This window comes from Callospermophilus lateralis, chromosome 14, assembly GCF_048772815.1.
Source record: "Callospermophilus lateralis isolate mCalLat2 chromosome 14, mCalLat2.hap1, whole genome shotgun sequence".
In the NCBI taxonomy this organism is placed as follows: Eukaryota; Metazoa; Chordata; class Mammalia; order Rodentia; family Sciuridae; genus Callospermophilus; species Callospermophilus lateralis.
The window spans coordinates 55,244,644-55,272,332 of record NC_135318.1 but is presented as its reverse complement, the minus strand read 5'-3'; the positions used below and the strand labels follow the sequence as shown (position 1 = coordinate 55,272,332).

General features: G+C 35.8%; 2 protein-coding genes across 2 annotated transcripts in view; one reads left to right on the top strand and one right to left on the bottom strand.

The window, feature by feature from the left end:
* The window catches only part of Ppp3r1 (protein phosphatase 3 regulatory subunit B, alpha), a 59,429-nt gene extending 45,786 nt beyond the window's left edge, over positions 1-13,643 (top strand). The window contains exons 3-6 of the mRNA XM_076833205.2: positions 4,413-4,589; positions 5,747-5,806; positions 6,410-6,594; positions 11,503-13,643. Of these exons, the coding sequence (XP_076689320.1) occupies positions 4,413-4,589; positions 5,747-5,806; positions 6,410-6,594; positions 11,503-11,550 (470 nt within the window). The 3' untranslated portion in view covers positions 11,551-13,643. The remainder of the gene's footprint in view (positions 1-4,412; positions 4,590-5,746; positions 5,807-6,409; positions 6,595-11,502) is intronic.
* A 3,594-nt stretch (positions 13,644-17,237) lies between these two features.
* Positions 17,238-27,438, bottom strand: Pno1 (partner of NOB1 homolog). The gene is made up of 7 exons (XM_076833070.1): positions 27,165-27,438; positions 26,799-26,948; positions 24,064-24,147; positions 23,824-23,884; positions 23,473-23,590; positions 18,883-18,953; positions 17,238-18,321 (listed from the first exon to the last, which is right to left on the bottom strand). The coding sequence occupies exons 1-7, from the start codon at positions 27,366-27,368 to the stop codon at positions 18,254-18,256; spliced, it is 756 nt and encodes a 251-aa protein (XP_076689185.1). The 5' UTR covers positions 27,369-27,438; the 3' UTR covers positions 17,238-18,253.
* Positions 27,439-27,689: the final 251 nt, after the last annotated feature.

Genomic DNA, 27,689 nt, shown 5'->3' with positions numbered 1-27,689 from the left:
TGATCTATTTTCCCAATCATTACCTTTTCTGGTCTGTGGTTGTAAAGTAAGCAAAGCTAGATTTTGAGAACAAAGCTATTAACTAGTCTGTGGTATACATGTAAAACCAAGGCAAGTATGGACAGGTAGCTTTTTAGCAAAATCTACGAATTTTGAGAAACTGGTCTGAATGATTTTGTTACCAGACTGAGTCCTTGGGTCCAAAGTTGGTAGGAACAAAAACTGGACCGAAAAGAATTTAAGCACAGACAAGAATTTTATTAGGCATCAACCAAGAATGTCAAAGGATAAAAGTTTACAACTTTTATGGTGTCTGCTGGGTAGGCAGGAACTCTGTGTCTTGATGTCCTCACTTACAGAGGTGGGATCCTAGTTGTGCCTACATCATTCTTCTTCATGCATTGTTTCTTATTACCATGTGTCTCCATCTTGGGGAATGTTTTACCATACTGTGATAAGGTAAAGGTAACTGAGTTATTTCAGTGATGATTCTTTGCATGTGTCTTTCCCTTACCATCAGGAATTTGTCCCTTATCCTCTGAGGAAGTCTCTGATATTATTTTCAGAATGGGGCAGACTGTTGTCCTATCTCATTGGCCTTGTCTTGGTGATTTTACTTTGTCTGGCTCCATTTCATGGTATTTCTACTGACCACATAATCTCAAAAGCTCACCTGAACAATTCACAATAACCAAATTAAGGAATCAGCCCAGATGCCTGTCAGTAGATGAATGAATTAAGAAAATATGGTGTATATGCATACAATAGAGTTTTACTCAGCCATTAAGAAGAATGAAATTAAGCTATTTGCCAGCAAATGGATAGAAATGGAGAACATTATACTATGAAATAAATCAGACTCAGAAAATCAAGGGTTGAATGTGTTCTTTGATATGTGGATGCTAGAACAAAATAAGAAAAAGTGCGGGGGTAGGGATTGGATATCATAAGGTATGGGGAAGATCAGTGAGTGTCGGAGATTAAGAGGGAGGGAGGAGGGACAGGAAAGATGAGGAAATGTGGAATCAATTAACAAAATCACCTTATGAAAGTATATAAATATACTACAGGAACCCTTACCTTCATGTGTGTGTGTAGAAAGTACCAATCAAGGATGGATAAATGATGAGGAAGGGGAAGATCAGTGAAGGGATGGGATAGGGAGGAGGGAGCAGGGACTGAAATGGAGTGGGTCGGATTCCATGTATGATTTCGTTGGGATGAAACCAGCTTCTACGTATAACTATAAATATTGATGACATTTTGATCAGTATGTTTTAAGTGTGAAACATTTATTGGTGCTTAAAACATTTATGAGCATTGTATTATATGCATTGTACAGAAAACCAGTGAAAAAACTGTGGGCTGACTCTTGAGGTAGAAGAGCTGTGTAAATAAATAGGGGAAAGCATTTGTAAGACATTGTCACACTCCTTCCCCAAGAGTAAGGGTATCTGATTTTCTAATGGATAAAGGGAAAATACTTTGCTTTTGTCATCTGTTCTACTGAACAACTACTCTTTAGTAGAGCAATAAAATGTTTTATATAGTTGATGTGATCATTAAGTGTATATTTGAATTTTTATCAGGTTATTTTGAACATGTGTGTTATCTTACTGTTAGAAGTGGATGAATATTTTCATTAAATCAATGTAAAGTTTTCTTAAAAAATACAATATATGTGTTTCTGATAAGCCACACATGGTGCAAAATCACATGTGGGAAAAATATTGGTAGGCTGGACACTGATGGAACTCACAAAGCGCTATTATAAATAGTAATGATCTTTAAAAATATAAGTACAAATTAATTCTGGCATTTGTATTAAATGACATAGTTAGTCACATATGCGCCTTAAACATTTATTTTGAGATACAGGTTCTTGAAGTCATTTATTTCAGTAGAAACTAATTTTAACATTAATGGCGAGCCAACGAATAGCCACCTTTTAAAATAGTATTTTGAGGGCAGGTAGTTAAAAACAAAACAAAACAACAAAAAAAAAAAACCCAGAGAAATTATATTTGTGTCTTTATCTGCACCTTTAGTTTTCAACAGAAGCCTTGAGGTTCTTGAAACCATTAAATTTGCTGTTCATTTCTCTAAAAGAAGATACTTGCCCCTCTCCCCTCTTGGTAGATTGAATCCAGGGACACTTTACCACTGAGCTACATCCTCAGCCCTCTTTATTTTGAGACAGGATCTGGCTAAGTTGCTGAGGCTGGCTTTGAACTTGTGATCTTCCTCCCTTAGCCTCCTGAGTTCCTGTGCCACCAAGCCCAGCAGGAAGGCACTCCTTGTTTACCCTTTTACCTTAGGTTTTTATATACTAAGACTTCCTTTTTGAGAAAACCTGCCCCTTGAGTTACGATAGCTAGAAAGCTATCTTTTCCTGGTCTAATTGATATGCAGTATAATAATCTCAAGATGCTGGGTAGCACAACAAGCTATAGCTCACAATTAGCCACCTGATCATGAAGATGAACAGCTGATGTTATACAGTGTACTGTTTCCAATACATATATTCAAAAAATTATATGAGGTGTTCAGTATTTTAGTATAAAATAGGCTTTGTATTAAATGATTTTGCCCAACTGTAGGTTAGAGTGTTCTTAGTATATTTGAGGTAGGCAAAGCTAAATTATTATGTTTGCTGTTCAGGTTTATTGTATGCATTTTCCATTATGATGTTTTGCATTATCATGAGTTTATTGGTATAGAACCCCATCATAAACCTAAGAGCATCAGACAAATTCATGAAGTTTACATGTTGTACTGACATTATTTCCCTCTGTCAATTATACTGGAATTATTCATATTAGAGTATTATCTTATAGCTATATTCATATTAGAGCCTTATCTTATTTAAAGTAAAACTCTTATCTAACCAGACATCAAACCATTCAATTCAGCGAATTGAAATAGGTGCCCCCCACCATGAAAAACAGAACTCCTTAGGATTAAGGGATTAAAACCTTTCATGGAAAATACTAGAGCACTATGTGTAGCATTTTCAGTCTGTACTTTAGTAGTGCAGAAAATTACATATAGTTACGTAGCATTTTAATATAGTACCTTTATATTTTAAATATGCACTTTAATATTTAAGTTCCTAAAGTGAGGATCAAAACAACATTTGGGCACAGTGGTACACATGTAATTCCAGTAACTGAGGGGGCCCTAGGCAAGAGGATTGCCAGGTTCAAGGTCAGCCTGGGCAATTTAGCAAGACCCTGTCTCAAAATAATAAAATAACAGTGGTTAGGGATATAGCTCAGTGGTAGAGTGCCCCGGGTTCAACACCCAGTTTATAACTAAACTAAACTAAACTGAAAACCAGTTTGTGGTCTCTTCTCTAATTTAACTGTGATACATATATATTCATGGGCAAAGTGACATTTGCCTTGTTAATTTTCTTTTAAAAAACTGGTGGTTTTGTTTAATTTTTTGGTATATATTTGTATTATTTTTTGAAGGAAAATGACGTAAACCTTTTTTGAAGAACGTTGAGCGGGCGGTACATGCCTGTAATCCATCAACTGGGAGGCTGAGGCAGAAGGATCCCAAATTCAAAGACAGCCTCAGCAACTTAGCAAAACCCTGTTTCAAAATAAAAAACTTAAAAAGCGCGGGGGGTGTGTGCTGGGCTTGTGGTTCAATCCCTAGTACCAAAACAAAACAAACTGCCTGAATTTTTATAGAGTACTTACAAAGTAATACAAGCATTTCTTAAAAAATTATAGTTATTTTTTTCTCTTAAGGTGTTGACGAGTGAATTTTGTTAGCTTTTTTTGTTGTTGTTGTTTGGTTTGGTTTGGTTTGGTTTGGTTTTGGTCAGAGAAGTAAAAGAAGCTGTCTTTTAGTTACTCATACTTCGAGTTTCAAGAACTGATCTAAAATGTAAGAATATTCAAGAAGCTGGTCATATTGCCTCCAAGAAAGGAAATAGATCTCAAGGGGTGAGATGGAAGGGGAATGTTAGAATTTTTGAATTTTGAATAGCCTTTGAAGTTTGCATCAAACTGTTAAAGTAAATTAAAAATTAAGAAAGTGAAAATAAAGGTGCTTTAGTACAGAGCAGAGATTGATTTAGCTTGTCTAGTAGGACCTCTGTGATCAGCTTAGTGATATTAGTCCTGGGATATCTTGTGTGACCTCCATGATAAGCTTAGTGTTGTCAGTCCTGAGATATCTGGGTACTTTGTGTATAGTTTGTTATATGTTATGGCAGGGACAAACAAACAGAAAGGTAACCAAATGAAAATATTTATGTTGTACTCTATTAGGAAAAATTATTTAACAGTGTATGTAACTTTTAATGAAATTGGAACTTAACTGCTGAAATTTTTTCCATAACCATTATAAAATCATTTCTAAAAAATCTTGCTACTTTTTTTTGTGTTTGCATTTAGTTGATGCTGATGAAATTAAAAGGCTAGGAAAAAGATTTAAGAAGCTGGATTTGGACAATTCTGGTTCTTTGAGTGTGGAAGAGTTCATGTCTCTGCCTGAGTTACAACAGAATCCTTTAGTACAACGAGTAATAGATATATTTGACACAGATGGGAATGGAGAAGTAGACTTTAAAGGTAAGAAAATAGATTGGGTTTTTTTTGTTTTGTTTTTTAAATCACTAGTTGTGTGTAGCCTTATAGCTGTATATACATAAACATCTGGAACTTTTACTTTTTCTTAAATTTTTATTTTGGTGATGTTATAGTAAAACATTATCTTAAAACCTTAAAATCTGTAGTATATACACTTTAGTGAACTATTTTACTTCTTGATTCATAAGTGATCAAGGTACCTTTAGGGCACTCTGCCCCCAAAAAGGGAGATTCGTTTTTTTTCCTTTGTTTTTAGAAGATGATTTTCACTCTAGGGTAATTTATAATATTAGAAGTTGCAGTTTTTCTTTTTTTGTTTGTTTGTTTTTTTTGCGCTGGGGATTGAACCCAGTGCCTTGTGCATACAAGGCAAGCACTCTGCCTACTGAGCTATATCCCCAGCCCCAGAATTGCAGTTTTTAAAAACCTTTTCTTTTTTAAGAGTAAGACCTACATACTAAGCAATTAAATTATAGTGATAAGGATATGTTATATCATAGTTTTAATTTGTTTTAGTTAATCTAGATTTTACAAGGACATTGTGCTTTTGCTAATACTAACACGATACATCATTTTACTTTAATTCTTTACTAAATAAGTAAATACCTCATTTCGATAGTAAGTTTCCAGCAGGCTTTGTCAATTTAATTTGAGAAACTGAATAAGTGAAGGGATCTAAAATCAATTATGATTTAATGTTTATCAGATAATGATGAAAAATAATAATTTGTATGCAAATCCCTACAGTGTATAAATACACTGAATTTTAGGACAGTAATTCAAAATTATTTTTGTTCGGCAAAACAGTTTATAGTCTTTTTATTTTTTTAGTCCCTTTTAAATTATATCCTAAGAGGAAAGAGGTAAATAGCTTCAATAATATGTTTTTGAGTGTGCTTTATAATACTTAAAATATTTATTCAAATTGATTAATCTTAGAAGACTCCAAATAAGGAGGGGAGAAATGTAGAGCCTTGATTGTGAATGCTTTAAATTCGGTGTTTTCAACTTTCAACATGCTAGTATAGAATTGTCTTATACAGGGAAATATCCTTTTGTGGGTATGTAAGGTAAATACTGGTTTTCTATGTAAAACATTAAAGTTCAGATTTTTAAACATTTTGACTCTTTTTATTCAGAATTCATTGAGGGAGTCTCTCAGTTCAGTGTCAAAGGAGATAAGGAGCAGAAATTGCGGTGTAAGTATTTTACTTTACTGACTTCATTATCCCTCTTAAACTGCTGCTATCCTATACTACATTACAGACTTCTTTTAAAAAATTCTAAACAATTTCTTTTATTCTAGATGTTTAGACGTAACACAAATTTTACATTTTCACATTTTCAACTAGTATGTTTGAATACTGTATGGTTATGTAGGGTTTATTGTATAGAAGAAGAATAGAATTTCCTTCTACTGAAAACAGTAATATAAATTACATATATGGTATGGATAAAGAAGTGTTGTTTTTGTTGTTGTTTGTTTGTTTCTAATGAAAGTAGCAAGAAATGTTCTGAAGAACCTAAGAAATTGGGCCTGTTGTTATCCCTAGTTCTAAATATGGTTAAATAACCTAGGCTACATACCCTGTTTCGCCCTGCCAGTCTTGACTCTGTAAGCCCATCTTAACAACTATGTTAATCCCACCAAAGGCAACATCTATATTTAGGAAGGCGTCATCCTCAGAGTCATAATTCTAGATGTTTGGTAATTTACTGTTTTGTTTTGTTTTTGTTTTTCACTTAAAGTACTCATGTGATTGCTTACAACTGCCATTGATTTTTCTTCCTCTCTTTTTTAGTTGCTTTCCGTATCTATGACATGGATAAAGATGGCTATATTTCCAATGGGGAACTCTTCCAGGTGTTGAAAATGATGGTTGGGAACAATCTGAAAGACACACAGTTACAGCAAATTGTAGACAAAACCATAATAAATGCAGATAAGGATGGAGATGGGAGAATATCCTTTGAAGAATTCTGTGCTGTAAGTATGAAAGAACTGTTTGTGTTATTCATATTAAAAACAATCTAAAGATCATTTAATAGATAATTTCTTATAGATATTTTGCCCTAAAATATATATGTTCAATTTGGCCTGATAGCCCCATATTCAGAGTTTTGAAATGTGTTCTTTGTTTGAATTATTAATAATTAACATAATTATTCTTCTCAGGAATTAATGTTCTTAGTCTTTTTGTGACAAAATGCCACTAGTAACTTCTGCTTATTATTAGTAGCCTCCAAATTACAACTAGGTTGTTATTCTTAAGGTTTATTTTTTAAGTAGGCACATTTGAAAAATGCTTCTGTGGGAAATATATGTTCATGAATTTCAGCTAGGAACACTGAAACTGCTTCATAAGGACAACAGAAATGGGGAGTCCCTGACCATCCCAAACTTATCTGCCATATATGGTGATTTACACCCTCCTTTTCCAAACTTCTGGTGGATAGTTGTTCTAGGGTAAGGGCTCTGTATAGAGAGGGGACTATAGTTGTGGTAGACTTAGGAATCCAAATCTACATGAAAATGGGGTAATAGCTTAGATATTCATTTGGTTATTTTCATCAGTGGATCTATGGAATTGGCACCACTCATTGCTTCCAAACAGAAATATAACCACTCAGATTTATTTTTCTACTTCTACACTTAAAGCAAGGATACTAGCTTTTGATGTATCATAAGGAATCATAATTGCAAACTGAAGATAGAAGAGAATACAGAAGCATCCATAGTAGAGACAAAGGTAACAAATTTTCAGTCATGTTCGGATGCTTCTATAGAAAGTTTTCCCTTCCCTCCCTCCCTCCCTCCCTCTCTTTCTTTCTTTCAGTTTAAATCACACAAGGAAAAGCAGGTCACTTTGTTAGTTAACTGTATGTTGTGCAAGGACTTCTACTTTGGCATTTCAGTAGAAGTTCATGATATTCTGAGAACATCTTCCTTCCTTCCTTGCAAGAGAATACTTATCTTTATATTTTGTTTCACAAGATAGTGTGGTACACTACCATAAAGAATTGGTTATGTCTTTTTGGAAGAGTTAGATGGGTTTAAGACTGCACTGTTTCCAGTTGGTACTGGTACAAGTGTTGGCTCTCCCTTCTGTTTGTCCTCTTTCACCATTGCCAGAGATCTCTGAATGACTCTCATGGACTGGCAAATGGTTGAGTGTGATGTGAGACCAGGCTGGTAGTGGCATTGTTGACAACAGTTTTTTAAAGAAAGAAAAGAAGAAATATCAAATCTTGGAAGAATAAAATAAGTAAAAAACCCTCATGACTGAAGTGGTAGAGATGCATATGAATGAAGACTGCTGTGACAGTGCCTGGTAGTATATTGGAAGGTCTGAGTGCCACTACCTTCTCTTCCCCAGCACAGGGTCTGGCTAAAGTGAACAACAAGGTGGGTGGCTGGGGGTGGGGGGAGTGAAGACTGCTTGCATTTATTTAGTAAATATTAAATGTAACAGTATTTATAGGTGTGGTGACACACACTTGTGATCCCAGCTACTTGGGAGGGAGTTGCATTTAAAAGCTGTAACACCTGAATGCTTGGGGTCCCAGAATGAGAATGGAGGGAAAGAAATCATCAATAATAAGTCAAGAAAATATCTCAGAACCGAAAGCAATGTATTTCCGGACTGAAAGGATTTACTGAGTACCCAGTATGGTAATAGAAAACTCATCTGGACATGGGCACATTGTCATGAAATTTCAAAACAATTGGAACAAAGACATGAACCTGCAAATTTACAGAGCTGGGGATATAGTAAGGTGGAAGAGTTGGAGAGGGACTTCTTACAGAGTCAAGAATCATAATGGCACTGAGTTTCTCAGAAACAGAGTTGGAAACCAAAAGAAATTGGAGTATTGCTTTTGCAATTCTGAGGGACCTAGTTATTTTCAACCTAGAATTCTCTATAAATTCAAATTAGATGGTAGAATGAAGACATTTTCAAGTAAAGCTTTCCTGTTTTGGAAACTATCAGAAGATTTACTCATTCTGTAATGTCATACTGTAAAAAGAGTTTACTGTGGGAATCTCAAAAGCAGAGAATTCATCATGAGAGAGGAGCAGGAGACCTCCAGGATGATGATGAAGGAGAGGGGCAGAGATGAGAGGCTCTGGGAGTGCCTTCAGGACAATAAAATCAATAAAATGACATACTGTATGTACTCGAATGTTTCTAGAACAAAATTTGGGGATCGAACGATAGAACACTCAGCAGAGGAAATGATCTGTACTGTACTAAAACAAATGTGTAGGAAAGAAAAAGTAATAGTATGCAATTTTGTTCAGCTGCTAGTAATATTTCATTTATATGTAAATATAGAGATATATGTAGCTTTCTATATATGTAGTAGGTTGGCTTTAATTTAGTATACTTGATGCAGAAACAAAACAATAGAGTACAAAAGTGCCAAGCAGAACATAAAATATATTTTCATAGTGATGTAAAACATATTTTCATAATAATGTGAAATGCCTAATATCTGCCAATTAAAATAGAGATAAACTTAGGAAGGATGTAGAGGATGGAAAATACATAAGGGAGGAAATGGAGTAGTGTATGTGAAAGCTAAATCTTTATCTTTTGTGGTGGGAAGTTCATGAAAAATGGCCAGAGCTTTCGAATTAAGAAAAACAATGTAGGTTGGAGGGAAATGGATGGCATTAGAGCAGATTATGCTAAGTGAAGCTAGCCAATCCCTCAAAAACAAGTGCCAAATGTCTTCTTTGATATAAGGAGAGTAACTAAGAACAGAGTAGGGACAAATAGCATGAGAAGAAGATTAACATTAAACAGGGATGAGAGGTGGGAGGGAAAGGGAGAGAGAAGGGAAATTGCATGTAAATGGAAGGAGACCCTCAGGGGTATACAGAAATACATACAAGAGGAAGTGAGGGGAAAGGAGGAAAAATATAAGGGGGGAGAAATGAATTACAGTAGAGGGGGTAGAGAGAGAAGAGGGGAGGGGATGGGGCAGGGGGGATAGTAGAGGATAGGAAAGGCAGCAGAATACAACAGACACCATAATGGCAATATGTAAATCAATGGTTGTGCAACTGATGTGATTCTGCAATCTGTATATGGGGTAAAAATGGGAGTTCATATCCCACTTGAATCAAAGTGTGAAATATATCAAGAACTATGTAATGTTTTGAACAACCTACAATAAAAATTAATTTAAAAAAAAAAAAGAAAAAAGAAAAACAATGTAGGAATGCTATTTTCTGACCTCTAATGGTAAATACTGAAAGTCAGCTGAATTTTTTAAGTGATTTTTCATAAAAAGAAATAGTGAATGAGAGCAGGATAGAAAAACTGCTCATTTCTTAGTAGGGCTTATCGACAAAATTGCTCTTTATATTGTATTTTTCAAATAAAAAATTATTTTTAAAAAGCTTAGGTCAGAGCTGGCATGGTGGTGCATGCCTGTAGTAATCCCAGCGGCTTGGGAGGCTGAGACAGGAGGATTGTGAGTTCAAAGCCAGCCTCAGCAAAAGTGAGGTGCTAAGCAACTCAGACCCTGTTTCTAAATAAAATACAAAATAGGGCTGAGGATATGGTTCAGTGGTCGAATGCTCCCGAGTTCAATCCTTGGTACCCCACCTCCAAAAAAAAAAAAAACAACTTAGGTGTGATGGTGTATGCTTGTAACCCAGCTATTAGGAGACTAAGGCAAGAGGATCAAAAGTTCCAGGCTAGCCTGGGCAGCCCTGACTCAAAATGAAATTTTTAAAAAGGCTGGGGATGTAGTTCAGTGGTAGAGAGCTTGCCTAGCATGTGTGAGGTTCTGGGTTCCATCCTCAATATTGAAGAAAAATAACACAACAAAATGTGTTTAAGTATAAAAATAATACAAGCGCTACTATATAAAACACATGGATTAATCTCACAAACATAATGTTGGGTGAAAGAAGCCAGATATGAAAGAGATTCCATTTATGAAACAGACAAAAGTAATTCCTGGTGTTTAAAATTCAAGATAGTAGCTTGGCTTTGGGGGTAGGAGGGGTTGTTACCTGGAAGAGGGCCAGAGAGGAATTCTGGTAATGGCATGGATATAGGTTACTTGGGTGTTCACTTTGTGAAACTCAACAGGCTGAAGATATTTAGGATTTATGTGTTCTCTTTATATAGATTATATCTGATGATAAAACATCCCCTCAGAATTGTACAGGTGATTACACTTTTAGATTACTATGTCAGTAATCAGTAACATGTGTATTACTCCAGGGAAAAATAATGGGTTAGAAAGTTTAACTTGTTTGGAATTTAAATTTTTTTTTTTAAATTGTAAATGGACCTTTATTTTCTTATATGTGGTGCTGAGAATTGAACCTAGTGCCTCATATTGCTAGGCAAGCACTCTACCACTGAGCCACAACCCCAGCCCCTGGAATTTTTTAATACCTTCTAGAATTAAAGTGACAGTAAAGACTGCATTAAGTTTTGAGGACAATTTTTTATGGTAACATCTGGTTGTCATGTAATATTAAATTACTAGAGTAGGAGTAAACTAGAGAGCAGGACAAATTCTGTTTCTGGCCTGTTTTTAAACTACTGAATGCTTTTTACAATTTTTAGTTTTTTTGTTTTGTTTTCAGAATAAAGTGCAAAAGGAACTACATACTGGCCTTTCATAGAACAAGTTTAATGACCCTTGTATTAGAACACAAAAATGCTTATTACTGTAAAAGGAAGAAACCATGAAATTCCAACTGGAGGCACTCAAATATTTTTGTGAAAAATACAGCCTCCAAAAATGTCTATAGTAATATATTCTTAAATTCAAACTTAAAAGATTTTTATTTTCATAAGATGGCTAGACTACTAAAGGCATTTCTCAAATGTTGCTAACCTTGATTTATTCCTGGCTATTGCAGGTCGTAGGTGGCCTAGATATCCACAAAAAGATGGTGGTAGATGTGTGACTCTCTGAAGAGTACCATCCAACACTTTTGCTTTCTTCTCCATCTCTGAAGATCTGCTCAAGACGTCCAGCAATGCTCTCTGTGTATTTAAATGGAAGTATTTTTCTCTGTGAAGCCACATTTCCAACATGAGCCTCATGAAGCCAACTAAGTGTTATTGAACTCTCTTCTCTCAATAACTCAGTGTAGCACTTTAAAGTCTGAAGGACAGCAACATGAAAAGAGCATATCCATGTGGTGGAGAAAGGGAAGGGGTTGGCTTTTTAATTTATTTTTCTTCATCTTTTATAACAAGAAAGTATCTATATATACATATGTAAATATTTATATATAGATATATGTAGCTTTCTATATATGTAGTAGGTTGGCTTTAATTTAATATACTTGATTCAGAAACAAAACGATAGAGTACAAAAGTGCCAAGCAGAACATAAAACATCCTTACTTTTATTTCACACAGTTTTATATGTAGATAGAAGATTGTACAATTTGAGCCGGGTGTTAGGCCAGCTATTTTTCTTTTCCTGTGCTTTCTCCTTTGAGAGATTGACAAAGCATTTGTTAATGTCCTATTATTTACCTTAATTACAGTTTTGTAACAAAGGAGTCTATAACTTTATTTATACCTATGAATATATTTCCAGGGACTAAGTCTCATTGTTGAGCAGTTTAATCCATCTCTGGCTGAGGAGAAAGTATAGTTCAGTGCTGCTGCCAAGAGCTAGTTCTTGTGTTCATATAGTGACTGCACATCGCTATGGCTGCTTCCTTCTGTTACTTTGTGAGTAGGAGCCATTACATTTATTAAATGTCCCTGAGTAAACATAATTTTTCAGTTGTGGTTTTATAAAGACCAGAAGCTATCTGAGGCATTCATGATTTCTCTTTAGCATTACTTAATGAAAACCTGAAATAATCATGTAACTACTTACGGTATCTCTTTGTTTCATTATATATGGATGAATAATTTGTCTTTAAAGTCCTGTTTGAATCATGAGTTTCCCTTCTGTGTTTCAAAAGACTTGCAGCTAATCTAAGAAACTGGTGACATTAATGTGCATGTATGTATCTAAACACCCACACATTTGTGATTTAAATGGGAGAAATCTTGCTAATCTATATGCCACAGAAGAGCAAAATTTTATCTAAATTGATACTGCATAAATTTTATAAGGCATAGGAAGCACATGATTTTTTTTTTTGTTTGCCCATACAATTGGTAATGGATGATAACTTAATAAATTTGTGTGATATAAAAGTAGTGTATCATGTTCCACCACTTGATGTTATCCCTTCCCTTTTCTGCAAAGGTACTATTGGCTGGAAGAAAAACATTTTGGGTAGCTTTATATGACAATAGTCTTTCCCTATATAGTTTTTCTATAAAAACTGGTTTTGAAATCATGAGTGGTAAAGGGCAGGTCAAATCAAGGTGGATGAATCTTAAATTGAATACAATTGCCTGCCATCGCTGTTCCTTCAACTGAGTGCTGCACATCATGGGCTCTGTCTGTGAGAGAAAAATCCCGGTGCTTGGTGTCCTTGCATGACATGGAGTTTTGCATGTAGATCGATTTAAAATGTACCTCTTGTTTACATAATTTGCATAATTTTAAAAGATGTTGCCAAACTTTGGAAATGTTAATGTTCAAACTGAAAATCTCCACTACATGTAACTTTCTTCCTCTGGATCAGTACGTGGCTTACAATTCCAGCCAGTGGTTTGATCTGTTCCAGTGTCAACTGCCATGTGCTCTGCTTCAAGGGGGAACTAGTCTTTTGTGAATTTTTTGTACATAATTATTTGTTACCAATATTTTAGCAAATGCTTTCTATTTCTCTTGCTTGTGCATATCTTGGCTGGCGTTATAGAAAAATAGTGCAAACATTATTTCCTTACTGGGGAATGAGGGGTTTTCTTTCCCCCCCTTTTTTTTTTTTTCTTCCTCTTTTTTAGTTTGTGTGAAGGGTGGGCAAGGGAGGGGGTGGTTTATGTTGAATGTTTAGTTTTCTTCTGCATGATACGTCATGTTGTGGGATCTTTAGAAAACTTCATACTGTATGAATAAGAAAATAAAATATTTGAAACATGCTTGAATGTTTTCAGTGGTGTTTGATAGACTTACACAGCTCAGTTTTTCTTCCTTCTTTTATATTTCTTAAAAGCTCTCATAAAATGATGTTTGATTTTTCAAGATTTTTAACTCATAGGTAAAATTTATCTGCTTTATTGCTGGGTAAAAAAAGATTTTTAACTCATAGGTAAAATTTATCTGCTTTATTGCTGGGTAAAACAGCAGGTCATTACAAAGCCCTATAGTACTCCCCCATTATTACTTACCTATTCTGTCAATATTTACCCTTTCTCCAGGCATCTTAGCCTCCTTGTAGTACCTGGGGCTTTCAGTTTACTCTCATCTTTTGGTCACCAATTTAAAAATACACATACCCCTGGGTCTCCTTTACTCCACTCATCCTCCTCGCCCTATTTCTGACATGGTTATGTATTTTGTCTTCCTTGGCTCTAGAATAAATTGCATGAAAATCCCACCAGATTGGTATTTGTCTCTTTTTTCTGCCGAGAGCTCCAATGGTTCTTATTACCTAGTTTTGTAGTGTTGGCTGGATATTTAATAAATGTGATCCCATTTATTAAATGGGATTAAATGGTTTGTGATTTTATGTGATTTATAGTACTTTATCACCCTGAATAAATGTGAAAATTAGTATTAAGACATTAATTCAACAATTATAGAGTCCCTGAATGTACATCACTGTATTAGGTACTTCAGATACTCTTGACAGGTAAATGTTATCCCTGGCCTAGCTAAGTTATGGAACATTGGGTATGTTTTACACCTGAAACATCCATATTGTCAGGAACTCACTAGTTATGAGAGATTTATACATTGAGTTCTATGTGGCTCCTCCATATCTGAGGTGTATAGAATAGTTCAGCCTAAGCAAACATGCATTTAAGCCCTCGATCTCCTTTATCTGATTGTAACTGTCTTTTAAGTGTAGACAGGATCTCTCTCCATTAAGTAAAATGGTAACACACATGGATAGGAGAAAATACTTGCTAACCATGTATTGGAGGTATTGAAAAACTACTAAAAACCTAATTAAAATAATGGTCAAAGGTGTTCAATACACATTTCTGCAAAGATATAGAAATGACCACTAAACAGAAAATGTTGCTCACCAGCACTAGTTGTGAAGGAAATGCAAATTAGTCACAATAAGATACCATTTACTAATTGTAATAGATGGAATATCACAGGGCTAGGTTTGTGGCTCAGTGGTAGAGTGCTTGCCTAGCATGTGTGAAGCACTGGGTTTGATTCTTAGCACCATAAAATACATCGATGTCCATCAACAAAAACAGATGGAATATTACAAAAAGGGAATGAGTTGGGAGGATGTATAAAAATTGAAAGACGACAGTACTGGTGAGAATGTCAAATGGTACAACCACTGTGGAAAGGAATATGGCATAAACTCAAAAATATTAAACAATTTACTATGTGATCTAGTAATTCCACTTCTGTGTACATATACCCCAAAGAAATAAAAGCAGGGACTCAAATATATATTTGTATACCTGTGTTCTGGGCAGCAGCATTCATAATATTCCACCAAAAGGTGAAAGCAGCCCAAGTGTTCTGCAGATAGAGAAAAGGTGGTATACAATGGGATTTTTGCCATAACAAGAAAGAAAAATTTGACACGTTATATAACATGGGTGAACCTCAAAGATGTTAAATGAAATGTGAGATTCTGGACAAAAAGTAAATAAGAAAGAATGGTGGCTGCCAAAGGCTGGGGGGAGAGAATTAAGAATGTTAAAACAATGGGTACAGTTTCAGTTGCAGAAGATAACAGTTTTGGAGATTGACAGTAGTGATGACTGCACAACAGCTTCAATGAACTTTGTCACCCAATTGTATGTACAATCAAAAATGGTTTAAAGTGGTAAGCTATTTTAGAACTTTTTTTTTTTTTTTTTAATAGATGGTAAGAGAATTTCTCTTTCGTAGTTTTCAGAACTTACTAAAAAAATGGTGTTCAAGCTCAGGTCCTGAAATATTCTTAGTCTTCAAAGATTCCCAACACTAAAAAATTTCCCCTTGCATTATTAGCTAAACATTTAAGTCCACTGCTATTTCAATCTTTCACTTTCATTGGGCATTAAAATCTATCAGCTAACCAAATCAAACGGGTGAGTCCTTGATCTCTCAAGCCTTCTGTAGAATTCATTGGTTTCTTTGACCAAGTAATTGATTTTTCGCACAAGTATTTTATAAGTTATAGAATGTTTATGTGTGTTGTCACTGTATACTTTCAGGAATCTAACATTAAACATGCTTCCCGTCTTAATATGGTTAATATGGCTCTAGGATCAGGAAAATCAGGGCTATTTCTCACATGATCAACAAACATTAAGTTTCTTACCTACCATTATAGTTCCAGGCAGCCTAAGAGTTGGAGCCCAAGTCTTCTGGAATGTGGAGAAAACCCTGTCTCCTCCCTTAGCCATAGAATACCTAAGAAAATACTTCTGGGCCCATCCCCCAGGCATGTATTAATTACATCAGTAAACTAATAAACCAGAATAGGAATTGTGATACTGATATCTGACAATCATAAGAGGCCTTAGGGTAATAGGCATTCATGATAATTTTAATAAACAAAACAAATGCTATAGAAATGTGGATAAGCCTGGATAAGTTTTGAGATTAGACTTAGTGCTCTGCCTTAAAGAGAAGGGTTTAAAGTGATCTGATCCAGGCTGTTGAGATCAACTACCAGTGTGATATAGTCAAATTTATTATCTTCATTCTTTCTTCATCCATTTCTGTTCCAACAATCAGCTACCCTCTAACATGCTGTCTTCCTTTAAAACCCAAAGTGCTACTATGCCCCACCCCCCAGAAGGGGTGTGATAAATTCTTGACTAAAGAGGGGCTCAAAACAAGTCTTTCAAGTTCAGCATCCCAAATTTTTAGATACCAAGGAAACATGTTTGCTCTGTTGTATTACTGATAGTTGCAACTACATAATAAATCCTTAAAAGGAAGTATATTCTAACAAAACCAAAACATTATTTCACTTTAATAGAGAACCCAAAGTTTTCTAATCAAAATTATGCCCTTTACTTCCTGCCTCAGTTCCTTAAAAACTAACACAAAACATTTATAGTTGCCTTGTAATGGTTCACTTCAGTCTAACTGCTTGGGAACTTGGATTAAAGCTGTCAACTTTGTTTCCCAAAAAAATATATACTATGGAGTAGTCACAGTTTTGAAAGTACCTTCCTGGGCAAAGGGTGGGGTGGAAGGGTAATAATGCCTAAAGACTGTACAGGCTGTTGGGCTGGGATTGTGGCTCAGCGGTAGAGCACTTTAAAAAAAAAAAAAAAAAAAAAAAAAAAGATTGTACAGGCTACAAAGTCCCAAGATACACTTCAACAAGGCAAGTACAGGATTATAATACCTACACATACACATTCTCCATGCCAATGGGTGGGACACACTCAGCAATTTCCAGCTGGATTTTTGGTTGGATTCCAACCAATGCAATGTAAAAAGCAGTTTAGTTTGGGACACATGTAACTGATAGAGTACAAACAAAGTTTAATAAGAATATGTTTAATTCTTGAGTGAACTTTCTGTTACTCCCATCATTAAAAGTTTGGTCAAGTGTTATTCATTTGTACCAGAGAATAGTTATCAACATCAAATGAGTTATGGGGTAGCTTTTCAGACACTAGTTTATCACTGCATTTGCAGAATAGCTTTTTTGAGGAGGGGATTTTTTTTTTTTACTACTTTGCTGATTAGGAGAAATATATTCAACATCCTTTGACTACTTTGTTAAATATTTGAAAAACTTTCACATCAACCTTGTGATGCAGGTCTTTAATTTTACAAACTTCAAAACTGGTATAAAAGATTATCAGTTATTGGTTCATACAGTAGAGTCAAAACTGCTGCTCATGACTTGATTCTAAAGTGTTTCCATAATACCAGTATTAAGGAAAAGTCATGATTCATAGGTTATTTGAGGTAATTCTTTTAATTACAATTTACAGAAATGTTTATAAATTTATAAATAAAAACTTAAAAATTCATACAGAAGCAAGAAATTTCCTCTGCATGAGAGAATTCCAAATTGCAAATCTGTTTTCTATGATTTAAAATAAAAAACACGATAAATTGCTGGTTGTGGTGTCACAAGTCTGTAATCCCAGCTACTTGAGAATCTGAGGCTGGAGAATTGCAAGTTTGAGGCAGCCTGGACAACTTAAGTAGACCCTATCTCAAAAAAAAAAAAATAAATAAAAAAAGAGTAAAGAAGGGTTATGCTATAGCTTAGTGGAAGAATGTTTGTCTACTATGCACGAGGAGTCTCTTGGTTCAATTCCCAGCATTAAAAAGAAAAACCAAAAAACAAAAAAATAAAGCTTAACGTGTAGGTATAATAATAATATTAGATTCTGTCACTTAAATTATCCAAAAAGCTATTCAGTGTGAATTCTATTAAATCTTTCCTGTTTATACTTCTTGCTGAGAACAGAAGAAAGGATCCAGTCTCAAAGTGACTAAAAAATACTTCACATGGTTTCATGCGATCACCTTCAGGGTACAAGGTCTTTTTCTTTAAGAGTCCAAAGATGAGATAAAAAGTCTCTGATTTGAAATCAGAACCGATCTGCTGCTCGGCTAGCCACAGCTCGAATATTGCCATAAACCTTTGATGGAGGATTTCCTGTAAAGGAAAAAATAAGTAGTTTACATACACTGATATACTCACATAGACTCTATGGAAAAAAAGTCTACAACTCATTAAAGACCAAGATCCATTTTTAAAATTGGATTTACTTTATATCATGAAAAGAACCTACAGAAAAATATACCCAAATATTCTCAATTAAAAGCACTGAACATCAAGATAATTCAAAAAGGAGCCTGTCAGCAACAGGAGAATCCCCAGGTTTTCTGAGCAACTTGGATTAAGGGAAACAAACTGACTAAAGCTTTTCAGCAGTTCCCCTGGTGTTCTCTCTTCTGGAATGGTTTATTATGTACTTACTCAAGGAACAGCACCAGAGATTTAAGTAATATTACCCAATAAAACCTTTATCTTCTCTAGAAGACAAATGAATCTAAGCAAATACTTCAACATTTTTCGCTAGGTCCATATCTGCTAACTTAGAAGAGCTTCTCCATAGTACCTAAACTAATTTGCAAATGGGGTTTGAATTCCTAAATTCCCTATTATTTCAAGAGAAAATACAAAAAAAAAAAAAAAAATGTACACTGCAATTACCCAGGATGAGGTTGCAAATGGCAGTTCTTGCCATCTTGATGTTTTGGAAAGAGCCAAGGATGTGAACTTTCCTGAAAGAGATAAAGTGAGACCAGTTAGCCACAAACAGCATTTCCTTACCTAAATCCTATAATCCAAAGACTCTGGAGAATCATGATAAGATTCCCATTTCTACATGAAGGCAAGGGTAATGGCCATGCAACTCTGTAAACATCCTAAAGAGTAAATTTTTAAAGAGTGAGTTTTATGATATATGAATTGTATCCCAATAAAAAATTATCAGAAAAGACAAAAATTAAAAACTAAGATTTCTTCAAAATTCTTTCTTACTAGGGCTACCATCAAGTGCTTTCATGTGCTAGGGCTTTATATATATGTTCACATAATCATCACATAAACTTTACTAGGTAGAAGTTATTCCCATTGCACACATAAGAAGGTTATAAGAAATCAAGAAACCTAGGGCTGAAGACGCAGCTTAGTATTAGAGCACTTGCCTAGCACATGCACAAGGCCCTGAGGTTCAATCATCAGTACCCAGACTGGGGAGAAATCAAGAAGCCTATCCAAGACTATACACTGGCAAAATTGGTGAATGAACACTCAGAAATACAAGTAAAAGTGTAGTTAAATAACATCATACCTCAGTTTCAACTGCAAAGCTTTCTAAAGATCATCTAAAATTTTTTTTTGGTGAGGATCATGGGACTGTTTTTAATAGTTATTCATCATGAAATTACTCAAATGATTGGTAATAATTTTGCTTTTTGAGTCTATTTTCACTGTGTCCTCTACAATAGTCATGAGCTAAATCTGCCATATCTTCAACTTTTGTTAACATCCCCTTTACATCATTTCTTAACAAAAACGTACCTCTCAAATGCAGCCAGTTTTTTTTCTATGAATCATATACCACTGAGGCTGGAGGGGGTAGGGCCTTCTTGACTTCTCTTGCCATCTTCAGACACTCACCACCTTAAAAACCTTTAGCTTTGAATCTACTCTCTTCAGACCTACTAACCTGCTTTGCTGTGGTCCTCAGCTGTCCCCACAGATCATCCTCAAAAACATTAGCTCACTCCTGGCTCACTGTCTTTGACTACTGTCATCATAATTTCTGATAATTTCAATATCTATGAAGATAACTAACTCTAACACCCTAGCCTAGCCTACTGGGTCCCTGACATATTTTATACCAATATTGGATCTTGTTTTCCAAGCTACTCCACAAACTTTCACTTCTGTGGTCACAGTCTGGATTTGTCATTACTAAAAACTACAACCCCTCCACACTTTCAATTTCAAACATTCAGTCTCCATCACCTTCTGTCATTTCATTTCATACCACTTAATGCACACACATCAGTAGTCCAGAGCCCCGCCAGGACCTCTGATCTATTGATCTTACCAATCTTTACACCTCCCTCCCCATCCCTAACTCCCCAACACACACACCCTGCTTTCCCTCAACTGAACACACTCATCCAATGGCTCCCCACTGACACAGTAACAGCTAAAGTTCTTACAGTGACCCCATGGTGCAGTGATTTTTGTTCACATCCTTAATTCCCCTGTGGTCTACTTTACCAGGCCCATAAGGCATCCTTATGCTGCCAGACATGCCCTCAACTTAGGACCTTCATGTTTTTCCTTCTCTCTAAAATGCTCCTCTTCCAGATACCAGCAGACAGACTCAACACATAAGTATGTTCCTTCCTCAAATGCCACTAAAATGACAGTTCAGACCTAAACCCAAAGGAAGAAGTTGATGAAAGTAATACATTCTGGGAGGTGGAAGGCAGATAGATGTGTGGGAATTAACTTTGTAGACCCAAATGACCTGACACCTAACTCGGCAGTGGGAACATCCTGAAGCAAAACTCAAGGAAAGACACTGGGAACCAAGGATTCTAATAGCAAAAACGGCAAAGGTGAAAGGAGAAGTCAGTATGAGATAGAGAGAGGCTGGGTGGGTGCTTAGGGAACAGAAGGCTCCAGGAGAGATTTCTAAAATGTCTGATGCATCCAAACAGACCAAGAGGAGATATAAATGACGAGTAGCTCTTTGCTGAATCAGTACACTGAAAATTAAGAAAACACACTGACACACCTGCTCAAGTGAAGTCAAAGTTGCAAAGGAGAGAGACCACCTGGTTCAGCTATAGAATATACTGAGCACTGATTTCTGTTTTCATGTGACACTGACCCTGGACTAATGAAAAAACAAAGGGGCTGTATGGTGAAGAATAAGTTGGAAGTGCTAGTGAAGCTGAGTGTATGCAGTGCAGACAGAAGAGGGTGTGAAAGAAAGCTATATCATCTTTCATGGCTGAAAAATAAATTGAGAAGCTGTATGTCAGGAAGACATATGGAAATATAGATATAAATAATAATAATAATAACAACAACAGCAACTATTATTATTATTATGCTGCGGATTGAACCCACGGCCTTATGCATGCAAGGCAAGCACTCTACCAACTGAGCTATATCCCCAGCCCTATTATTATTATTTTTGAGACAGAGTCTCACATTATCCAGGCTGGCCTCACACTCACCATTGCCTGCCTCAGCCTCCTAAGTAACTAGGATAACAGGCACCTGCCACTGCACCTGGCTCAAGAAAAATACATTTTAAAATTAGCTAAGAGAAATGAAATTTGTTTCCTCTGAAGAGGGTGAAATGGAGGTATATGCCAGACATTTTTGGTTTTTCAAATTACATGTATATCACACTTTGATAAAATGCAGCACGAAAGATGAAGAAATACAGAAAACAAGAACAGATAAAATAGGATTACTTTTGCTACTAAAATAACCAAAGTAACCTGGGGTGGGGGTAATAGTTGCAAAGGAATAAAGGTCTCAGGGCACATAGGCATTGGATCTGGTATTCTGAATATATCTCAAAAAAAATGTTTTTATTTTTATATATTGCTCACATTGTACTGCACTTTGCCAGGTTATTAGCAATTCATTAAACTAAAAACAACCACTTACTGCTGCATAATAGTCTACTTTATGATTATTTCACAATATAAACTGTTACACATTGGGTTTCCAATTAGTCTATTTATAGTAAAAACTTATAAAAACAAGCACATCTCAAATTTCAAGTAGTTTGTAAATAAGTTTAACAAAAATACAAAAGATATAAAAAGTAATTCTATTGCAACATTATTCATAATACCCCCCCAAATGAAATAACCCAAATATCTATCAACTATGAATGGATATACAAAATGCAATGTCTATGTGATGATAACAGTTGGCAACAAAAAGCAACTACTACTAACAAAATGGAGAAACTCAAAACAACATGCTAATTAAAAGAAGTCAAACACCAAAGCCTTTGTCTGTATATTTCTACTTACATGAATTTCTAGAATGGCAAAACTCAGTGATAGGAAGTAAAGTAGTGCTTCCCTGAGAACACAGTGAGTGAAGGAACATTGAAAAGATGCACAGAGGAACTTTCAGTATGAACTATGAGGTTGTAATGGGGCAACAGGACTACACTACATTTCCCAAGTCACTGAACCAGACACTTAAATAGGTGAATTTTATCGTATATAAGTTATGCCATAGTAAACTGTTAAAGAATGATTTAAGTTTTAAGTTAACACTTCTAAATTTACAAATTAGCAATTTAACAATAATTAAATTTAAGCCATAACTTCCCAAGCAAATAATTTTTATCTTTGGAGTTCTAAATTAACAACTCTAGGCTCAATCCATAAAAGATCAAAAACAGAATACACCTGGCGTCAGGTAGAGGGCCACCAACACAGTATTGTAGTTATCTGTAAAGTACAATGGAAGTCTAAAATTTAGAATCTAAATAATGATGACTTCCTGAGTTTAGAGCAAAAGTGAGATGATCTTAAATGAAAATTTTTCTGGATTTAATTGCAAGCAGGTCCCTCCTCCCCTTAATCAACTGCTTCATTTCTCAACTTCATAGCATTATATAAGCTTCAAGTCATGTACCAGTACAATCCACAACCTGGCAGCAGAGAAGATTCAACCTTAGAGAGGGGTAATCCCAGCTTTGCTTTCAGCACCCTTATCCTCATTAAGCCCATATCATCTTATTTATGATCACACATAACTACTTGATAGCTATTTTTACCCAATGCACAATATGCATCTTCCTTTTATGAAAGGCTTTGAAATATAAACACACACACACACACACACACACACACACACAAACACACACAGATATAAATCTACAAAAAATACAAGCTATGGATTTTAAAGGAAAACCTCACAATGATATTTGAAATACCTACTTCATATTCTCTCCTAACGAATCAATAGATTCCCTGATTAATTTATCTGCAATACAGTTTCTTTTAATAGTGATTCTAAATATTTCTATTATTGCTAAATGAGAAAAAAGTTAAAATTACTAAAATTTTTTTCAACAACTTTAATCTCAAAACAGATGACTACTCATTCAGAACCATATATTGACAAATATTTAGTGGCAACATTAAGCATAAAATATAACATGACTTTTTTGAAACTAACAAAAGATCAAATATAAATTATGACAAAATAATTTTCTCATGATCAGAAACTTACACATCAGCCAAAACTATCCGCGTCCGCGTCACATTCTCTATGGTGAATTTGGTTTTTCCTCCTTTGCCAGCAATTCTTCCTATTGCCCTTGACAGGTGGTCTCCCTTTAGGGGCTTAACTAGAGAAGAAAAGCAAGACCTCAGGTGGTAACCTACTCCAGGGCATCACCCCATTCCACATAAAGTTTAATAATTAACCAAATTTCCCTATTAAATAATATAGACTTATATTTTTTTAAAAAGTGCTAATAACAGTTCTACTGATGCTATTAGAAAATTTAAAGTTACAACATGATACAAAGTCAGCAATAAAAAAGAAAAGTATTTCACAAGAAGACCATGACATGCTTACCATCTGTAATTTCAAAAGACTCTAAGAAGAGGTCATCCAATCTGATGAGGGCAAGAGCATCCTAGAATATAAAAATAAACACTGTGAGGGCAATCCCATTTAGACACCAAGAATGAGTGACAGGAACTAAAATTCAGACTCTAGAGTTAGAAGACACATTTTTAAAAATTGATTAATCCAATGAAATGTCCACATTGGATATTTTTCAGGTTCCCATTTAAATGTCATGAAATCACTCACCTCCACCTGAAACCCAAGAATAAAGGCTTTCACAAAATCAGCTGCTTTTGTCAGAGCGCTAACATCCTTGGTTTCTTTACAAGTCTGGGTGGGGGAAAAGAATACAGATTTACAGAGAGCAATGAAAAACAAAATAGTTTTAACAAAATACTACAAATAATTTTCCCCATTATTATAACTCCATTCACCATCACCCTTCTCCAGCATAGTCTACAACCCAGTTTTGGGAACACTGTCTTTAGTTTGCAAAACAAAACTTTCCTAGCTCCCTAGCAGGGCAGTTCCACCCAAAGATTGTCAAATGACTGGATGCATTCCATTACTGATCAGGCTTCTGAGGTTACCACAACATTCCTGTGGCCCAGCCCAAAGGATCACACTCTGAAAGCCCTCCATCTTTTCCACCCTTTCAATGCGCAAGCTCATCATCTTCTCTTCTCCTTTGTCTTCCCTAAGAATCCTGACCTAATCTTCTTTATTCAATTATATATATGCTGATATCTTCCAATCAATAACTCTGGTCCTAACTACATGCATGCCTGGAACTGAAGGGGAAACCAAGAAAGTTTTAAGCAGGGATTTTGACATCAAATTATTTACTTAATAATAGCAAAAACAGCCACTATTGATAAAATGCCTACACTGTAAATACCATACTTGACACTATACCTCTGATCTATGTAACAACCTTGCAACCTTGAATGTTAAGTGATATAAATAAAAAAAATTTTTTTTGTATTAATGGGGATTGAATCCATGGCCTTGTAATGCTAGACAAGTGCTCTGCCGCTGAGCTATATTCTCAGACCTTAATATTTCAAATTTGAGACAGGATCTTGCCAAGTTGCTCAGGTTGGCTTTGAACGTGCAATCCTCCCACCTTAGATTCCTGAGTAGTTGGGATTATAGATACACACCACTGTGCCTAGCTAATTATAAATACTTTTATATGTTAGAAAACTAAAATACTAAACAGTAAAAATAGATAAGATTTAAACACTGACTCCAAAACTATTATTTCTACTTTCCCACCCAGATTCACAATCTGTTTGAAGAGATCACATATTTAACAAATTTAAAACCATACAGGACTATATAATGGAAAGTATCCTGCATTTTCACATTTAAAACTAGACTACAGATACGATTCCTATACATGACTCTGGGCAAGTCTCACAGGTACTCCAGGACTTAAGTTTATAAAATAAAGTCAGAAAGGAAGGTCCTAAGGGTTCCTACTAGCATCAATAGTCACACTAGCCTGATTACTTTGGCCAAGATAATTCATTTCTTTAATGCTGTGTCCTCATATCTATAACAGTGGAATATAATCATCTAACTCAGAGCTGCTGCCCTAAAGACCAAATAATGTACTACATGTTAAAGTACCACTATGTGCCTGCTATATGGCAGCATCATTGAAGATCACCAAAGTGATGACCCTATAATAAACAAGAGCAAAATACAATAAAAGCTTAGGCACTGAAGAAAAGACTGAAAATGGACTTATAAGGGAGAAAAAACTTGAGCTAGATCTTGAAAGATGACTGGAACTGAAGAAGGAAGAGAAAATGAGCAGGGAAGTGAAGACCTTTTTCAGAAAGCAAAGCAACCAAAAAGTATGGACATAAAGAAACGGTGAGAGATGAACTTATGATAGGGTCTCCTACTTGAAAGGCTGTGAAACACTTAACATTTATTCTTTAGAAATGCTTAGGAAACCAGGACATCAAAATATAAGTACTGTGGTCTAAGAAAATCTGGCACAAATGACATAGAGAAAGACTTAAAACAATGATGTGGGGGAATTACAAGGAAACAAGAAGTCTTCACATGAAATCATAAACACCTGAATGCAAGTGATGATGGGAACAAAGAGGGGTTCTACCATCACAAGCTAAGATATTTTAAAACATACCAATTATTTACAGTTGTGCCTCTTTGTCCTAATGCCAATATAAGAATCCTCAGAAAGGAAAATACATTAATGTTGGTTACTGATTCTCATACAAAATTGGAACCCAGAAAAAAAGTCTAAAATAAAATTTTAATGTCTAACTCCTGGAGTGACACCATGGAATGACAACATGTACACATATGTGTGCAACATTCATTCTCAAAGTAACACAGATCAAAAGGGTACCTTTAAAACATATAGTGTTTTGAGCCAGGCACAGAGGTTCATGCCTGTAATTCCAGTGACGCGGGAGCTAAGGCAGGAGGATTTCAAGACCTTGGCTAGCCTCAGCAATTTAGGGAGGCCCAAGCAACTTAGTGACAAGCCTATCTCAAAATTTTAAAAATGAAAAGAGCTGGGGATGTGGCTTAGTGGTAAACCACTCCTGAGTTCAATCCACAGTACCAAAAATAAATAAAAAGGCAAATGAATAAAGTGTTTTGTACTACAGCAAGGACTTAAATTTATTATTTATACCCTTGGGTGTATGGCAATCTCTTTATTTTGCTTTTCATCAACACAAAACATTATAGAAAATACACACAGGTAACCAGTATTTTAATATGATATCGGAATCAGTTCTGGAATGCAATTTGAATTTGTATTAAATGCAGATTCTGAATACACTTGGTAAGTTCAAACTCATTATGATATCTTTAAAAACTGAAGAAAACCATTTAATGAAACAGGTCCCTTGAAAAAAAATCTGCTTGTACTTTTTCATCCCTGGAGTAGAGAAAAACTTGTTGTATATGGAAATAGCTGACATTCTCCTTACCCTGATTTCTACATTTCTTGATTTCAAATTAAAGCGTATCTGAAGTCCCAAATGTTCTACAATAGGAGTAAATATCTTCATCCAGTTTTCTTTTAATGGTGTGTATCTGTTCGCTGGGACTGGAATTTTCCGCGTTTCTTCTTTTCCACCCTGCAATTAAAGGAAAAAGAAAAAAAAAAAAAACTCAGGAGACGCGAGGAGGAATGAGGGTGGAGGGCGGGGTTGTAAAATGACAGCAGACTTACAAAACGCTGCTCTTTAACCAAGTTAAACTTCAGAAGAGTCACTTCACGGCAACAGAGCCCCCACATTCAATATCATACAAAGACTACCAGCCTGATCAGCCTCTGGTCCCCCAACAAGTACCACAAGTCCGTCCCCAGAGAGGGGCGGGAAGACGGGCCTCTTCGCCGGCCGGGCCTCCTCAGTGTCCATGCAGCCCGAGTCCCCGCTCTCTCCTGCTGCGGACAGTTGCGCTGCCTGTCGTTTCTTCGCCCGCCGGCCTCCCTTGCGGGTGACCTGGGTGAAGCCGTCCTCAGCCCCAGCACTCAGTGTCTCCATCTCGGCCATCTCTACGGCGGACCAGAAGTTCCAACTCCAACACGTGCGCTGCTGCACTACGCAGGCGCGCCGCACAGGAGCCAGCCTTCGCCAACCAACACCGGGGCTCCGCCCCCTTTCTAAGAGGTCCCACGCCGGGGTCCTGAAGCAGAATTTGTGAGAGCGTATGCCTGAGCTGTCCTAAAATATGCCTGATTCTTAGGGTTGCCTTCTAGCCGTTCAACTCACAGCCAAGCCACTTAATAATCTCTAACATGTGTATGTATGAGGATGGTTGGTAAAAGCGATAAATCATTTGTTGTGTTTGTGCAGAAACGTCTCGTGCGATCT

Excerpts from the sequence above, each read along its gene's own strand:
- Pno1 (XM_076833070.1), bottom strand. The coding sequence starts at position 27,368 with ATGGCCGAGATGGAGACACTGAGTGCTGGGGCTGAGGACGGCTTCACC. Across the intron at positions 23,591-23,823 it reads GTCTTTTGAAATTACAGATG|TTAAGCCCCTAAAGGGAGAC; the intron begins GTAAGCATGTCA and ends TTTCTTCTCTAG. Across the intron at positions 18,954-23,472 it reads CGGATAGTTTTGGCTGATGT|GAAAGTTCACATCCTTGGCT; the intron begins GTAAGTTTCTGA and ends TATCTCTTTCAG.